This window comes from Halichondria panicea, chromosome 2 (assembly GCF_963675165.1).
Source record: "Halichondria panicea chromosome 2, odHalPani1.1, whole genome shotgun sequence".
In the NCBI taxonomy this organism is placed as follows: Eukaryota; Metazoa; Porifera; class Demospongiae; order Suberitida; family Halichondriidae; genus Halichondria; species Halichondria panicea.
The window spans coordinates 144,935-162,514 of NC_087378.1; the positions used below are offsets into that span (position 1 = coordinate 144,935).

The following is a 17,580-nucleotide window of genomic DNA, read 5'->3' on the forward strand; positions in this document are numbered from 1 at the left end:
GCATGTGCAAATGTGTAGTGGGCGTGGCTTGTAGCTCCACCTGGCTATAATTAGAAGTGCAAGCAGTGTTGAATCTTATATACTATTATACTGCATGCATGAATAATGTTCTCTACGAAGTTGCTTCTATTTGCTCTTGGAGCATGTCTGGCTGGGGAGGGCTGTTGTTCCGTGTCGGGGCCTAAAGACAGTGCCAATGGTGTGAGAGGAAGAGGACAGAGAATGCCACAAGTGTTTGATCTTGGTAGCCTGGAAGAGCTCAAGGACATTGCAAGCCAGTTCAATGGGAAGGACTACTCTTCTAGGTACGTGCCTGTCCTGCATATTAATCATGAGCCAATCAAATTAATTGGTAGTATTTATATACTACGCATACCTACTAGTAGTTACCCACACAAGCGCTTAGGCGTTGATTGCAAGGTGAATAATAAATTATTTGCAATCTGAGTTCACATGTACTCGTGTTTATTGGCATAATTTGCAGGAAGTGCACACACACACTTAACAGCAGTAAACTAGTAGGAATTCATTAATACGAACGACTTTGATGATCTATTGTTTAGCAAGCGCCACTATTCTCGATTAGAAACGGCAGTGGAATAGGCTTACTATTTCTGGACAATAACTATAGTAAACTAATAATAGTGATTGTGCTCTTGTGGGAAGGTGATGCCATACATACAGTCATGGTTGATCCATAGACAAACATCTATGGTTGATCTCACAGATATATGACTAATAAACACTGCACTACTGTACTCTGACTTCCCTGGGCACCTTTTAAGGTGGCTATTGACTGGCAGATGGTTAAGTGGTAGATCAGGTAGTGTATTTCTAGGACTGCTATTGGCATTTGCTTACTTTCTAGTCATGCACAGGTGTCACTTCAGAGAGTTTCATGGCTTTTTAGAGGCTTTCCCAGGGCCATAAAAGTAACATGTTCGATATTAGTCGACTTCAAAGCTAATGTGATTAATCTGTACTCATCACTAATTTTTTTCCCAACTCTGTTTCACAGACTTCAAAAGAGACAGGCAGATTTGCAGGACCTGGATCTGTCCACGGCTGCTATATTGACCAATGATTCGCATTTTCATGCTATTGTACACTGGACTGGCTACCCTCACGAGAACATCTTCATACTCACCAGACAACCCTCTGAGTCAACTGGGCTCTCAATAGAGACCTGGCTTTGGAGGTTAGAGATACACTTATTTAGTTTGTATAGAGAAGGTGTTTGTATAGAGAAGGTGAATGTATGATGTTGATTATATATACAGGTCTACTGATTATGGTAAGACATTTATCAACGAGACTGACAAACTCGAAGACTATTTGATTCAGAGCTACTATGTCGGCGTCAACACTTCATATGTAAGTTGAATATATAAATTTTTGCTTCACATTAAACTTTTTTTTTCAGTTGGTTTTTGCTGATGTAATAAACCAAACGCTGCAAGTCACGGAGGATGTGGGAGAGACCTTCACTGCTCGTAGCACGCCATTCACTCCTAACAGTATCATCTTCCAGAGCAGACTAGCACCCAACTCAACCCAATACAGCAAGTTCATCCTCAGCCAAGACTACGCTGAAGAAGCGGTCAGTTGTGTTTGTTTAATAGTAAACTTTCAGCTTCACTTGTTATATGCTTTTGTGTGGGTGCAACGTTGAATCGGCTATTTTACTTTAGCTAGCAGTTCGTTTTTTCTGTATAACAGTTATATATAAAATAAGCACACCTGTTAAATGTAGCTTCACTTTAATATCATTGGTTTGTTCTCTTTAGCTGTGGGTGTCGAGTAACCTCGGTGTAAACTGGACCAAGATTGGAGACAATGTTCCGTTTCAGCGCTTCTACTGGAGGAGACTGAACGAGGAAGTCGAGGGAGACCTCACCACAGTCTACTTTGAGCAGAGGACATCTAAAGAAAGTTAGCAAAAGAATAGTATCAGCCACTCTTCCCTCTCCTTTCTTTACCAGATGATTTACTAGAACTAGGAGCTTACTATTGTGTACATTTCAACAAAGTCTTAATATTATTATCTGTGTACTTGTTAATTAATCACAATTTGTAATAAAATAGCTGAACATTATTTTGTTTGTATGCAGACAAGCCATTGCTATTATTTCTATGCCCAGGTACTCAGTCCCTGCTCTACTTCTCAACCTATCCTTACACCGAGGTCCAACTGTTTGCTCCCGAGCTGGGACCATTTGAGAGTGGCTCATTTGTAATGACACATGAGTACATGTTTGTACGGGTGAGTCATACCATTACATAGCTTGGTGTCTGTAGCTAAGTTATCCAAACAACGTAGCCTGCATTTAGAACTAAACATCACATTAGGTTGGTTGGTTTTGTAGACAGAATGAGTACAATCAGCTTTTCAAAACATACTCTATAAATTAGTTCTGGACAGTTGTGACATTCATGTTATGTGTGTTTATGTACACAGATTTCCGGGTCAGCAGCTAATAGCAATGTGACCTACTCCAGTCCACTCTGGGTCAGCTACAGGAGGGACAGGATTTTCAGACAAGCACTATTTCCATTCCTCTCAGACGAACTTGAGCACCTGGTAAGATTAATATAAGACCATGGCCTGCACGACTAGCTACCAAGTGTGTGCATGCTATTTCCAAGTGGAGCTATTTTCCATACAACATTCCTCCTAAAAGGATTATGTTAGAAATGTTAATATTCATGTTTGAATCAACCTCACATGGTGTTGTCCATTCAGCACTACTCTGTGATAGATGGCAGTGAGGGGGAGGTCCTTGTAGGGATCTACCATAACAACATCACCTCTCACCTCTACATATCCGATGCGACTGGAACTAGCTACTCCCTCTCTCTGGACTACATTGTACAAAGTGGTGGGGAAAATGGGAACCCAACCTTTGACGTCCATTTGGTAAGTATATCTGCATGTAAAATGGCCTACCCTCTATACTTGTTAATCGATCATAAATTGAGTTTGGAACGTCCAATTTTTCTATGCATTCTGTAGCTCTAACTATACCTGATTATGTGGTATACTTATCTCCCAGTGATAGCACTCATTATCGTAGACTGTATACACTGTCACAGGTGGACGGTATCAGAGGTGCTGTGCTGGCTAATCGTAAGGTACCTGGTGACAGCTTTGGTGGCACCCTCATCAGCCACAACAAGGGAGGGCAATGGTCCCCCCTCCAAGCACCAGCAGTAGACAGGAATGGACTACCCACTAGCTGCTTCCCGGTAACTGGCCCCAGTGTACTGTTCACATATATACTGTACATACATATCGTAAAACTTATTGATTAACTGAAGCAAAAACACAGCTATTGAGAGAGCTAGTACTGCCTACCATAAGCATTGCTGTGTATATTACATCACTAGAAGAGTATCTACTCTTGATTACCCGTATTGTCTCCCCCTTGCAGCCAGGGTGTTCTCTGCATGTGCGGATGGAGACTGATGTTGAGAATGGCTACCAGTCCATCCTGTCACAAGACACTGCTGTGGGTCTAATCATGGCTGCCGGTGAGTATAACCTCTTGAGCATGAGATTCTTGAATATATCCACTATTTGCTTGAGGAAAAGTTAAATATAAACTATTTATAATACGATCTATGATAATTTTGAGAGCCTTTGTTCATGCGACACATTTCCATAATACATGCTGTCTATTCATATCCACACCCCAGGCAACCTTGGCACTGGCTTCTCTACTGCTGCTAATTCGAGAATCTACTTATCAAGAGACGGTGGCTTTACGTGGGCAGAGGTGGAGAGCGGAAATTGGGAGTTCCAGTTTCTTGCTCTCGGCTCGATCATTGTCATGGTAAATAAGCGAATCCTCGTGGATGATTTCAAGTGGTCATGTGATGAAGGAGCTACCTGGATGACCAATAAGCTGGAGAAGGATGTGCCCTTGCCTCGAGTTGCTGTGATTGGAATGAAGACTGAGATTGGAGAGAAACCAAGACTAGTCTCGTAAGTGTCTAGTAGCCTCACTGCTAACTGCTATTGCTGGGCATTAGTGCAATTCACGCTTCCCCACACTTATGTATGCTAGCAGATAACCCATTCTCTCTCCACATGCACAGAGTGTTTGGTGTCGACTTCTACCAATATCTCGCCAATGACCTGGTGTTTGAGTGGCTTGTATTCACACTCAACTTCACGTCTGTAGTCCCGAGACAATGTGACACCTTCGACTACTTTGAATGGATCCCAACGGACGATCGACTGAGTGAGAGCTGTCTCTTAGGGGAGGTGGTCCTCTATGAGCGGAGAAATGGGTCAGCCTGCTGCTATGTGGATCCAGACTACCAGAAACCAGTGAACACCTCACGTTGTCGATGCTCCCTTGAAGACTTTGAATGGTGAGTAAAACATTGTACTGCGTTTGAATATTTGACAATCTCTCACCCGACTACAATTATACAAAATTAATATTGAGTACTCTTTTGTTGCAGTGATTTAGGTTTTGCTCGGCAGACTCTGAACAGTCCCTGCACAGCGGTGCCTGGACACGTCTACCCTCCCCCAGCACCAATCATCTGTCCTGAGAGCAACAACTACACCTACTCATCAGGGTAGGTCAGAATCACTCATAGAATTCTATTACTTTCATCCTAGGACCTACTGACCATCAACTACTCTTTACAATAACTTTTTCTTTCTTGATCACCTTTAACTAGCTAACTTGAACTGTTTCACATTTGCCTCAGATACCGTAAGATTCCTGGAGACAAGTGTGAGGAGGAGAACATCAATGTTGATTTCCTACTCCCCCAAACAGCCCCCTGTCCACTTCGTGCTGCAGGAGGGTTGTCCATTGACTTCCCTGAATCTATCCGACCAGATGAGCCAGTAACCTTCACACTCTCACAATCAAGGGTAAGAACCATTTGTCTATACTGCACTAGTTGACGGTGATGGTATTTATTTAGGGGAGCAAGCTCTCAACTGTCTATGTGTGGAGCTTTGGTGATTCCACTCCATTGCTTCAAAATGTTAGCCTCATCTCGGCCCAGACACAGCAGCACAGCTTTGCCTCTCCTGGTATGTATAGGGTCACAGTGAGCACAAGGAATGACGCAGGACTGTCTGAAATAAGCGTATCTGTAACAGTACTGGGTAAGTCAAGTGAACGTGTGTGTACATGTGTACATGTGAGTAGTGAGCAAAGCTAGCTAGTGTACGTGTGTACTTGTGAGTAGTGAGCAAAGCTAGCTAGTGTACGTGTGTACTTGTGAGTAGTGAGCAAAGCTAGCTAGTGTACGTGTGTACTTGTGAGTAGTGAGCAAAGCTAGCTAGTGTACGTGTGTACTTGTGAGTAGTGAGCAAAGCTAGCTAGTGTACGTGTGTACTTGTGAGTAGTGAGCAAAGCTAACTAGTGTACGTGTGTACTTGTGAGTAGTGAGCAAAGCTAGCTAGTGTACGTGTGTACTTGTGAGTAGTGAGCAAAGCTAGCTAGTGTATGTAATTATTGCTTTGATAACAATTTATAACCCCCCTCCCTCCTATAGATACTCTCATCGGGTTCTCCGTGGGTTACCCCTCAGAGCTGTACATTGACGACAGTGTGCCCATTGGATTCTACATACGGTTTACAGTCAGCATCAGCACGCAGTTTGGTACTAGACATCTCGGAGAAGTGCCGTTTGAGCTAGCATGGGACTTTGGTGATGGAACTAACTTCACGGCTGGCCCTCAGGCAATAGTCGGGCACGTCTACGAGAGCCCTGGCAACTACACTGTGTCCACTAGTCTAACGGCCGTGTTCTCCAACGTTGAAAAAATAAAAACCAAGTCTATTCGTACATATGCAGGTAAGTCTAAACCATGTCCTCGTGTAGTTGTATTATTATCCCAGCGTATACTACATACAGCTGCTACTAATGTGAACATCACGAGTGATGCTCTCATCATAAAAGAGGGAATTGCTTTCACTCAAGTCGGACAATACATCGATTTCCAAGTGTCACCACCGTCCTTCACTGAAATACCACCACAGACTGCATTCTCCTGGCTAGTGCAACGTCCTCGTCAATCAAGTAGTGAGACTGTCGGGACCGAGCGAACAATCTCGTACCAGTTCTCAACATGGGGGCAGTACGTGGTCACAATGCGTGGCTCCTATCTGGCTACAGGATCAGTGCAGGGAGTCATCAGTGTCTACGCTCAAAGTAAACAACATTAATTTATATGTACATTATGACAGCTGCAATTTCGATTTTCTACGATTCACACACAAATTAATTTTTTCCATTCTTCAGATAACATCACAGTGGTTGCCCCATCCAAGCAGACTGCTCGATCAGGACAACTGATAACACTCAATCTTATTCTACAAAACAGTCAAAACTCTCCCTATCAGGGGCCGATCAAAGTGACCCTTGAGTCTCCCACTGGTTCTAGACTGGCCAACTATCATTCCATCATCTCAGATGATGCAGAGATTAAGCTTCACTTCACTATGAAGCAGCCTGGATCAACCGATGCCATACTGAGAGCATCAAATGACGTATCTAAATACATGAACAACTTGAAACTCATTGTTGTTGGTAAGTTCAACACTTTATTGCTACTACATGTATGTACATATTTAATTGTTAAGTTCACTAGCTAGCTATAATTATACCTCTATTTTTAGTAAATTTCCGGCCATGTGTCTATTTAACCCCCTCCCCTATCTTATACTAATATACAAACAGGGTCTGGACAATTCGGAGCTATCACGATTCTATTTGATGCTGACAAACTCCCCTCCAACTACAACACTCCTGAGTGGCAGGAGAAGCTCTCCTATTCTCTAAGGCAATTCATTGCCATGAAGTTCGATGGAGATGCGTCACTGATCGAGGTTGTGGGAGTGTCCACAATAGTCAGGACTGACTCACGTAAGAGGTCCCCCGGCATGTTCCTGGCTTTGGATGTTAACCTGCTCCCTGCTGACTATACAGAGCAAGCTTTTCAGGACACTATGCAGGTTAGACCAGACGCCTTCTCCAAAACATTGCCAATATTGTCAATATTGTTTGATTTCTACGTACTTACATGTACTTTCCTGCATGGTCTGTACGTGCATGCACTAAAGTTCATGTCGTATAAATGTGTGTTAAGTTATGGCTTACCTTAATTCTACCAACGTTAATACCAATAATTATGCTTCTGCACATTTCCGGGGTCTAATATGAAGTATGAATCCCACTAATCTATTTTTGTTCTCTTTACACCTGTTCACTTTCAGATGGCCGACAAGGTGCTGGCAGACATTGCTGATGAGGCATTCACATTCAATGTTGATGATGTTGTGTTGACTGCCGACAGCGCCGTCAATCGGAACGATAACGACCGCTCTGGCCCAGAACCAGTTTCTAGTAACCCTCTGGTTGACATTGTCCTGGCAGTAGTATTCACAATCATCCTAGTCGCTGTTATCGTGGTCGTGGTGATTATCAGTGTCTACTGCTACAGGTCAGATCATTTGATAATAATGATATCACTGTCTTCCACACAATACTAAATAAGAACTAGAGATTGTAGATTGTACATATACTCATGAATAATGTCCCAAGGTGCTGGTTGTGTGTAGGTGTAGTACGCGTAGGTATTGTACGTGTAGGTGTTGTACGTGTAGGTATTGTACGTGTAAGTGTTGTACGTGTAGGTATTGTACGTGTAGGTGTTGTACGTGTAGGTATTGTACGTGTAAGTGTTGTACGTGTAGGTATTGTACGTGTAGATATTGTACGCGTAGGTATTGTACGTGTAAGTGTTGTATGTGTAGGTATTGTACGCGTAGGTATTGTACGTGTAAGTGTTGTACGTGTAGGTATTGTACGTGTAGGTGTTGTACGTGTAGGTATTGTACGTGTAAGTGTTGTACGTGTAGGTATTGTACGTGTAGATATTGTACGCGTAGGTATTGTACGTGTAAGTGTTGTATGTGTAGGTATTGTACGCGTAGGTATTGTACGTGTAAGTGTTGTATGTGTAGGTATTGTACGTGTAGGTGTTGTATGTGTGTAGTCAGTTACGTGCTCTAAAGTGAAATACTACATGCTCAAGCTTCTCGTGTGTTTCATGCTTTTTAAGTGAATCAGTGACGAATTATCGTTTGTTTGGTATTTGTCGTGTGCAGGAGGAACAAGCAGCTGCAGATGAAGTACTCTATGATGGAAGAGCCTAGAGACGGGAATCTGAGCTTCAATGAAGCGTTCGGAGAATCTGCCGACACCAAGGAGAGTGGAAATGAGTGATAACTGTTCAAGAACTTATTTTGGCATGTTGTGTTACCATTGTACACAGGTGTGCTATTCGTGTCATGTATATAGATTAGATATTTCAAATGAAAAAGATCACAATAAAATTTTAATTTGACATCAAATGGTACAGTCGAGTGGTATAATTATAATTATATGATCACCAGTAGACAGTCAAATAGCATAACATAATGAGATAGTAATGGCAGGGGTTCAGTTTCGAGGTCTTCTCTTGGAAAATCTATTTCCTTTGCCTCTTGACTTCCATCGCCGCTTCCCGGCACCACCTCGACCACGCCCCCTTCCTCCTTTACCTGCAATATCACAACCACAATAATCCTATACATCAACACTACAATATTGAAAAGCTCGCTCACTGTACATGTATAGAGGCAACGTTTATGTGCATACTACACACTATAGCTAGCTAATATATATATTAATCACACTTACTAGAGCCAGCAAGTTCCTCGAAGTCACTGCTCCACGTTCCACCAGTAGCTACAGCTGCTCTGCCACCACGACTCTTGGGAGGTGGTCTATTAAACTGGTTCCTGTATCTCTCTCTGTCCTTGGCTGTCATATCACTGATCTTAGTGAAGCTGCGTATAGGTGAGTTGCTGATAGTGCTCTCATCAACCATGAAGCCTCCGTCCTCAGTGGGAATCACCCGTAGCTCCTTCAATGATGTGGTCACATGATTGTCATCTGATTCGATACTACCGTCCAGTGCAGAGCTGAGTTTGTCCAGAAGTGGGTTATCATTCTCATCAGGGGGTCCGTATGTTGAAACATCGCTATCGGAATCGATGCGATCCCCTGTTTTAGTCAACACCTCTTTCTCTTTTGCTTGCAGTTGGTGAAGGGTGGGTTGGTATGATCGTCTGGTGGCCCTCGAGGCAGTTTGCTTCGTTCTAAAGGAGGATGGGGGAGAGGATGTGTTGTCAAGGCCATCGCACTGGGCTGCATGGACTGCAATGACTGACGGGAGGAACTGCTTGGAGCATAGCGGACACGTTGACAGCTGTTGTTTGCTACTACGAGTGTAACGTGTGTGTGTGGTGGTAGGTGGAGGGGAAGTCCCTTGTGTGTCCTCCGTCAGGTCAATCACACTGGATGGGACAACACAGAACATTATAATTACATGACTGTATCACACTTCACTGTACTGACTGCTAACATTCATATACAGTGTGTTCAAACAACAAGTTAGTGTCCATTCTGTACTATAACTATGCCTTAGCTAATGCCATACACAAAACATAACTCCAGATTATACATTACCCTGTTCCACGCCTCTCCTCCGCCATGACTGTAGCTTCCCACTCACTCTCACTGCTCAGAGGTAGCCATTTGTTCCTCAAACTGTTCCTCCTCCGCCGCACACCATCACTCTCCACATCACTCAGGTCAGTCCTCTCCGGTACATCACTCAGGTCCTTTTGAGGAGGGGTTAAAGTCCTCTCCGGCACATCACTCAGGTCCTCTTGAGGAGGGGTCAAAGTTCTCTCCAGTACAACACTCTCCTCCTCAGATTCTGATTGGGGAGTGACTTCAAGTATCATTTTGGCAGCAGCAGATTTTGGTGGTTTTCTGATTTTTTGGCGTTTCATTGTTAATGATGGTGTTCTCTTACGATTGCTAGTGGGTTTGGAATTGCCCACTTTTTGTGATCGAGAATTGAGCCAGTTTAAAGGAGGTGTCGCTTCTTTATCAAAGTCGAGGGCAGAGTTTCCTTTTTGATTGGAAGATGGTGTTTTCTGGGACACAGTTTCTGGTAGTTGTCTTTGTGATCGAGTGGATCGTTTTAAAGTAGATAGTGATGTGTGTGATGCTCCAGAGGCAGCGGGTGATGTGTGTGATGTGTGTGATGTGTGTGATATGTGTGATGTGTGTGGTGTAGTTACTTCACCCTGAGTGTTCAACATGATCAGATCATCACACACATCCTCACCAGTTGGTGACACTGGTTGACTTCCGTTCATTGAGTTGGACTTATCAGGACTTCTAACAGCGTCTGTTTCCATGGCGTCTGATTCCAAGGCATCATACGCTTGATCGTAATCATAGTTCATGGGAGAATTTTCTGCTGACAATTGACTTGCTGTAGATTGCTGAGTTAGCATTTCATCCTTTTCCTCTGGAGTAGATTCTTCTAACGAGAAAGTTTTGTTTTTATTCGAACTCTCAACAGCTGTTTTCGTCCTAGTTCTTTTAGGTAGTATTAAATTAAATCTATGGGTCATTTTTGAGCGACGAGTTGTTCGTCCTGTGGTGACACCAAATACAAGTTGTTGTGAAGAACCCATTTTAACAGGTTCTCCCCATTTCAGTCGAGTCAGCACTTTACTCTGTGCCTCGCGTAGTTGAGAGAAGTAGCTATTGAATCGCTCTATGATTTTAGGCGTGTGCTCAGTAGGGGAGCTTCCAGAGGGGCAGTACATCTTAGGCAGGCGGAGGTTGAGAGCGTGGACGTCCATTGAGGGCCGACTAGACACGTGCAGTGGAGGGGAACCTGTAGAGAGGGATAATTAAGGGTGATTACAAAATACAGGAAGAAAGTATCAATAAATTAGTGTTTTCGACCTAGCGTTCTATTAGAAAATAGTTGGCCTAGTGATGAGACTAAAAGAAATAATTATATTTACAGTATAATTATAACTTACGCGTATCTTGTGTAGACAAAGCCAGGCTCTTGGAGCAGTTGCCTTGGTTGACATTTGAGTCACTAGTATTATCAACATCACGAGTAATTTCCTTGACATCACCTGTAGAGATAGGATAAAGGGTGATTACAAAATACAGGAAGAAAGTATCGTAGAGCGGGTAATTTTCGTATGAACTACCCATTTAAATATTCGTACAGCTCAAGATAATGACGTTGAATCTATTGCAGTAGACGTAGTTTTCGTAGTTTTAATTTTTGTATGATGCTCTTCGATATGAAAATTTTCACCACACGAAAATACGCTACACGGTATCATTTTTCACTACTAACCTAACATTCTAGAAGAGCCTAGTGATGAGGCTAAAAGAGAATACAGTATAACTTACGCGTATCTTGTGTCGACAAAGCCAGGCTCTTGGAGCAGTTGCCTTGGTTGACATTTGAGTCACTAGTTTCATCAACATCACGAGTAATTTCCTTGACATCCTCTGGAGTAGCTGCTGGTAAATGTTCATTAATGGCTGCATACTTCACAGTAGTAACTTCCTCTTCTTTAGACAGCACTACTTTGCTCACTTCTTCAACTGATTTAATTCTCTTTACTTGTGGTAACTTCATTGGCGACGAATTGTCCATCTCTTGGAACAGGATTTTTTGGGGTGAAGATCGTTTTCGTTTTTTCCTACTTAGACTGAGACAACTGCTTCGAGTTCTTCCCCTCCCACTTGTATCCATGTGTTTGTTAGGCTCTGTGGGGGGTGGGGTTCGTGTTATGCCCCTCCCACTTGTATCCATGTGTTTGTTAGGCTCTGTGGGGGGTGGGGTTCGTGTTATGCCTCTCCCACTTGTATCCATGTGTTCGTTAGGCTCTGTGGGGGGTGGGGTTCGTGTTATGCCTCTCCCACTTGTATCCATGTGTTCGTTAGGCTCTGTGGGGGGTGGGGTTCGTGTTATGCCCCTCCCACTTGTATCCATGTGTTTGTTAGGCTCTGTGGGGGGTGGGGTTCGTGTTATGCCCCTCCCACTTGTATCCATGTGTTTGTTAGGCTCTGTGGGGGGTGGGGTTCGTGTTATGCCTCTCCCACTTGTATCCATGTGTTCGTTAGGCTCTGTGGGGGGTGAGGGATGGCTGACCACTTGAAACGGTATTGAACGACTACCTGATGATTGAGTATTGGGCTCCAAGTTGCTAGAGCGTGTTAACACACCTGCTGTAGCTAGATCCAGATTTGCCTCATCAGAAAGCTTAGAATCATATTCAGCATGTGAGTTGTCAGTATTAGTTGCCACCGGTAACTGTTCTCTAATACTATCAACACTCTGAGCAGCTGTTGAGATAGGAGGTGGTTCAATAGAGGCCTCTCTAGACAATGGAGGGGTAGCATCATCTGACTCAACTATATTCTCATCTTGAGCAATGCTCTTAGCATCTCTAGCCACAATACTTGTAATAACAGTTTTATATTCATCACTTCTCTTCTTCGATTTTAGAGACCTGATACTAACTTTCTTCATCGACAATCGCACTTGTTTCGTGTCTGATTTAGTTGATGGCAGAGGTTGTGTGGACTTGGTATCTTCAGGTGTAGCTTCTTCCTTGTGCTCTGTAGCTCTCAGAATCTGGGAAAGAAACGAGTAAAGAATTAAATATAAGGTACAGCAATTCTAACAATACTAACATCTCTCTCTATCTGCATGTCTTGTTTGCACAAGTCCCGGGCCCTAATCACAGTCTCAATGGTCTCCCGAAGGTTGTCTTTCTTCTGCTGCAGTTGGTGTAGAATTTTGCTCTGTTCACTCTCTTCCCTGATGGTCTCTCTTCGTCTCTTCCTGTCCTCTCTCTCCTTCTCCTGGAGACTAGCCTCTAGGGCCTTCTGAAGGTGTGTGTGTGTGGGGGGGGGGAAGTTATGTGTGTGTGTGTGTGGGGGGGAGGTTATGTGTGTGTGTGTGAGGGGGGGGGGGGAGGTGAGGTATTAAGAAACGTTACTGAGCAGCAATGCAATTGAGATAGAAACAAAATTAAAAGCTTTGGGGAAGAAAGTCAGTACTATAATGATATTTTAGAGAGGTGCATTAAGTACCTTTATTTCTTCCTCTTCTCTTTGGTGTAGCCGTTCCTCCTCGGACAAGAATAGAGGAGCTGACAAAAAAAGTCAAATATCAAATGGTGGATCATGATTACTCACATCTCTTATTGGCCTTTGCTCTGGAACTAGATGGAGTGACATGAAGAGACCTCTTCTCCACATACACTGGGGTCGTGGGTACTTCCTTCTTGGCAGGAACCCTCGTGTTGTCATCATCAATGTGTAGCCTCTTTGCCCGCCGAGTGTCTTGCCTGAGGCTCTGGGTATCTATGAAGTCATACTGTGAGGAGAGAGTGATACCATAACATAGTGCAATGTAGTACCATAACATAATGGTATAGGAGGACCACGCCCCCTCTCATACAATGAGGGGCGTGGTCGCAGTGGTCCTTGTGTAGCTAGTTAGTGTGCTTACTGGATCCCCGTCAACCTCCAGAGGAGCAGCACTGGTGGACCCGGCCGTCTTCTTGCGTCCTGATAGCAGATCAAGTATATTTCCTCCACCTCTCAGTGATCTTTTCTTACCAGCCATTTTGCCAGTCAGTAATCGTGAACTTTGACTCTCGTATACTAGTACTGTCGTGAACGGAAACCACGTGCTTCTGAACACTGATTGAAGCAATGAACTCTAAGCTTCTACTCTCATCCCTTCAAGCAAGATCACTGTATAAAAGTAAGTTTCATTCATCACACACAAATCATGCTAATCCAGCTCTACGTACTGTTCAGGTGCCCAGTTGTGTAGGCTGGCTGTGTCCAGTGGCTGTGTCTACACTAGTACCAATGCTGCCGTCAAGGAGGCGTCACCCACCCCTCAGCCATGGAGGATAGTAGCAGCCACCTGTGTTCAGAGGATGCCCCTGCTTAGTCGAGAGAAACCTGACCTAGAGGTCCGAGTGGAGGAGCTCAAGGACAAGTTGCGCTGGGAGAGGGCACGACTGTCTGACTTCGAGCTGGAGGAGAGAGAAAACACTCGTCTAAAGAGAGAGAGAGAAAAGAGGGCTCTTGATGAAGATCTCGATGGTGGACAAGTAAGTAATGAAGTTTTTTGTATAAGATCATCCTGTCATATGTTAAAGGACTGCTTATTTGCAGTGTTGTATTAGCGTACCTTATTCCCAGGGTGCTAATGACGACTCCATGGATGCATTTGATGAGCTGATAGAAGCCAGGGAGACAGAGTTGTCATCCTTCACCCCAGCCTCTCGCCAGACAGAGGCAGACAGGAGTAACAATCTCAAGTCAGTACAGCGCAAGTTGGATCAAGTCCTCTACCTACTGGTCAAGAAGAACAGGAAAGAGCATGCCTGGCAGATGCCCCAGGGCGGGCTAGAGGGAGACGAATCACTAATAGAAGTAAGCTAGATACTGTCGGCTGTTTTGGTATGTTCTATTCAAGAGCAACATGTGTTTATGATTGCCCATGTATAGTTTAATGCGAATTCTATGTTTTACTGTCTCATTTTGTTTCAGACTGCCCAGCGTGAGCTTTCTGAGGAGTGTGGGTTGGACCTCAAGGTTACCTTCCTCAGCAGTGCCCCATCTGCCCACCTCACGTACAAACACAGTGCAAGGGATGGAGTTAGTGGATCAAAGGTAACCACACTTTATTCCAGGGGAAACAAATAAATCCCTATGTACATTAGGGAAATCCCCCATGGGGATTGATAAGAGACACTGTTTTACATACTCATTTATATGCCCCCCCCCCCCCCACACACACACACACACACAGGTCTTCTTCTTTAAGGCTAACTATACTGGAGGAGATATAGAGCTAAACAAAGAAGTGATTGACTATGTTTGGGCTACAAAGGAAGAAATGAAAGACTATCTCTCAAAAGACTTGTATAGCTGTATATCACCATCTATACCTCAGTAGCAGCTCAGTTATATTATTATATTCTGGAATTTTGATATAAACATAATTATACTCAACTTTGATATAATATTATTGTTTGTCATACAGAAAAGGTTACAGAGACAATCAGCATATTGATAAATGACTATACAATTTTCTCTAGTTCTCGGGCATAACCTAAAGCTTGAGAAATGAGTTCATTGTTTCTAACAAAATGGAGATCTTCTTTTGTCTCGTCTTTGGCAAACAGGAAGCACTGCCCAGTGGGGTCTTGTTTCCAGCCTCTCTTGGCAGCATACTCCATGAGTAGAGCATGACTCTCAATCATCAACGTCTTGGTGGCCTCACCAACAGAGAGCTGCATGAAAAATATTATTTTATATAATTTGCACGGCTATAAAAATGGCAGTTTCCAGCTAATAAAGGTATAATTATGCGTACATTGTAGTAAGGCATTAGGTAATGGTGGTGGTAGTTACTGGTCACTGTTAACCACTCACTACACTCTACAGCAGCTGACCTGTGCATAAGCCTTCTCAGCACAAGAAGCAATCTCGTCTCTCATTGTATTTATCAAGATGTCAATGAAGAAGCTGTAATTCTCTGCGGGAACATTGCCTTTATCGAGAAACACTTTGTGGAAACTTCCCTCCATTAGAAACTGCTCGAGGCGAATGGGATACTTGATGTACATATTCTTCTGTTCTTCAACAGAAAGCAGTTCCATTTCAGTATGAAATTCGGCGAGACGATTTTCAGCCAGTAGACAGAGAAGATTCAATCCTAGTATCTGGTACTTGAACGGTGATTCTTGGAGTAGGGAGTCATAGTCGTAGTAGTAACATTTCAACTGGGCCACATAGCGTTGAAATGAAGGTATCTCTTTGCTTTGTATACTCCATAATGCGCCGATTTCTAGAGTATTTCGAGCCAAAATCAATTCCCTCTGGTCCAGGTTCCCGGATTGTGACGAACTAGGTAGAAACGATAGATTTAAGAGGATTATTTTCATTTGAGGGAGGAGTTGACCCACAACTCCAATATTGCCCGAGTTCCAGGCACTTTCTAACTGTTGGTACAGCAATGCTGCTTGTTCGATACCAGCTGACGCCATTTCTAAACTTTTCTCACAACCTGCAAAACAAACATAGAGTAGTAGACTTTTAGAATAGCCTGTCAAAGCTTTGTATAACTTACAGAGAGAGTACAGAGGACTTGCTTTCAATTAATTAATTAAAGATCTTTTTTAGTTGCCACACATTTCACCACATATTTCCATTTATAGAACATCAATACCACGTGAGTAACTCTCAACCACGTGGCTCTAAAGAGACCAAGCAAAGCAAAAATGGCAAGTTTTTTCTCCCCTTACTTCAATGATATAGCCCTGTAATCATTTGTTCACTTTCCTCAGGTGCTGTTTGTCCTGTTTGAACATGCTGCTGGCTATGCCGTATTCCGTTGCAAAGATGTGGAGGATGTTGGTTCCCTCCAACCTGAAGTGCTGGAGGCCATGTCAGACTTTGCTCGCTTTGGTTCCACTGTCTCTCTGGAAGCTTTCTGTCCCTTCAAGACCGGAGCAAATGCACTCGAGAATATCAATTGCATATCTGAAGGTACATAACTTTATATATAATACACACAAAAATGTAATTTAACTGAATTATGAATTGTAATGTTAAGTGTGAACATCCCACATTGCATGCATGCAGTGAGTGGAGCAATACTGCCTTGTCAGTAGCTCTAAGAAGGTCTTTCATAATCATGTCCATTCCCTCCTCAGGTGTGATGCATGATGACCTCAAGGTGTTCATCGCCAACAACATACCACAGGGCAAGAAAAAGAGCAAGGTCCTGTTGGGAGTAGCTGATCCTAAATTGGGCTCAACTGTTCAAGAGACCCTCAACATCCAGTGCATATCAGGTACCCTATCACATTTAACATCCTTATATCAATTTCCAAACACTCTCAAATTTCAAATTTCTCCAATTTCTTGCTAACCGCTGTTGATGGCATAAGGGGGTCCACTGTTGATGGCATAATTATGGTAATGATCTATTGTGCTCTGTATTGACACACTAGGGGGTGTGGTGTCAGAGTTACTGCGAGGGATTCGTCTCTTCTTCCCCAAGCTTGTCAGTGGACTAACACCTCCCATGACAGCTCAAGCTCAACTTGGTCTTGGGCACAGCTACTCTAGGGCCAAGGTCAAGTTCAATGTTCATCGATCAGACAATATGATCATCCAGTCCATCAGCTTGCTGGATCAACTAGACAAAGACATCAACACTTTCTCTATGAGAATCAGGTGTGTACATGCATACACACATGGTGGATTTTTGTTATAGAACATTTGTATATTACACAACCCTCATATCATCCAAGACATGTGTTCTAACTATGTGGTTGACCTACTTGCAGGGAATGGTATTCATATCACTTTCCAGAGCTTGTGAAGATCATTCCTGACAACTTTCTCTATGCCAAGGTGAGAGAAAGATTGTGATGGTGTGACTGTTGTGAGTGTGTGTAGGTGGTTCGGTTCATTGGTTCAAGGAAGAATCTAACAGAGGACAAGTTGGACCCACTAGAAGAGATTGTCATGGACTCCACCAAGTGTGAGGCCATCTTTGAAGCTGCTAGAGTCTCCATGGGTAAGTTCATCGGTTCACTGTGATGATCTTTACCTACCAAAATG

General features: G+C 43.4%; 5 protein-coding genes across 5 annotated transcripts in view; 3 read left to right on the forward strand and 2 right to left on the reverse strand.

Annotated features, from left to right (window-relative positions):
• Window positions 1-45: 45 nt before the first annotated feature.
• Window positions 46-8,378, forward strand: LOC135332254 (VPS10 domain-containing receptor SorCS2-like). Its single transcript, XM_064527629.1, has 21 exons — window positions 46-305; window positions 1,019-1,198; window positions 1,281-1,374; window positions 1,424-1,600; window positions 1,788-1,932; window positions 2,142-2,263; window positions 2,459-2,581; window positions 2,744-2,917; window positions 3,094-3,246; window positions 3,432-3,531; window positions 3,697-3,985; window positions 4,099-4,377; window positions 4,471-4,590; window positions 4,726-4,894; window positions 4,948-5,134; window positions 5,527-5,829; window positions 5,890-6,186; window positions 6,277-6,564; window positions 6,715-6,989; window positions 7,251-7,477; window positions 8,145-8,378. Exons 1-21 carry the CDS (start codon window positions 106-108, stop codon window positions 8,260-8,262), a joined length of 4,020 nt encoding a protein of 1,339 aa, XP_064383699.1. The 5' UTR covers window positions 46-105; the 3' UTR covers window positions 8,263-8,378.
• Window positions 8,346-13,572, reverse strand: LOC135332255 (mucin-2-like). The gene is made up of 9 exons (XM_064527630.1): window positions 13,436-13,572; window positions 13,120-13,300; window positions 13,015-13,073; window positions 12,613-12,807; window positions 11,320-12,553; window positions 10,932-11,033; window positions 9,550-10,780; window positions 8,719-9,377; window positions 8,346-8,579 (listed from the first exon to the last, which is right to left on the reverse strand). Exons 1-9 carry the CDS (start codon window positions 13,550-13,552, stop codon window positions 8,479-8,481), a joined length of 3,879 nt encoding a protein of 1,292 aa, XP_064383700.1. The 5' UTR covers window positions 13,553-13,572; the 3' UTR covers window positions 8,346-8,478.
• LOC135332263 (large ribosomal subunit protein mL46-like) lies at window positions 13,555-14,995 on the forward strand. Its single transcript, XM_064527638.1, has 5 exons — window positions 13,555-13,693; window positions 13,750-14,051; window positions 14,143-14,376; window positions 14,494-14,616; window positions 14,756-14,995. The coding sequence occupies exons 1-5, from the start codon at window positions 13,642-13,644 to the stop codon at window positions 14,900-14,902; spliced, it is 858 nt and encodes a 285-aa protein (XP_064383708.1). The 5' UTR covers window positions 13,555-13,641; the 3' UTR covers window positions 14,903-14,995.
• LOC135332264 (26S proteasome non-ATPase regulatory subunit 8-like) lies at window positions 14,955-16,213 on the reverse strand. The gene is made up of 3 exons (XM_064527640.1): window positions 16,079-16,213; window positions 15,402-16,015; window positions 14,955-15,239 (listed from the first exon to the last, which is right to left on the reverse strand). Exons 2-3 carry the CDS (start codon window positions 15,993-15,995, stop codon window positions 15,027-15,029), a joined length of 807 nt encoding a protein of 268 aa, XP_064383710.1. The 5' UTR covers window positions 15,996-16,015; window positions 16,079-16,213; the 3' UTR covers window positions 14,955-15,026.
• LOC135332259 (nucleolar protein 56-like) overlaps window positions 16,154-17,580 on the forward strand; it is an 11,451-nt gene continuing 10,024 nt past the window's right edge. Inside the window, exons 1-6 of the mRNA XM_064527635.1 lie at window positions 16,154-16,232; window positions 16,296-16,497; window positions 16,665-16,805; window positions 16,965-17,190; window positions 17,304-17,370; window positions 17,416-17,536. Coding sequence (XP_064383705.1) covers window positions 16,230-16,232; window positions 16,296-16,497; window positions 16,665-16,805; window positions 16,965-17,190; window positions 17,304-17,370; window positions 17,416-17,536 — 760 coding nt within the window. The 5' untranslated portion in view covers window positions 16,154-16,229. The remainder of the gene's footprint in view (window positions 16,233-16,295; window positions 16,498-16,664; window positions 16,806-16,964; window positions 17,191-17,303; window positions 17,371-17,415; window positions 17,537-17,580) is intronic.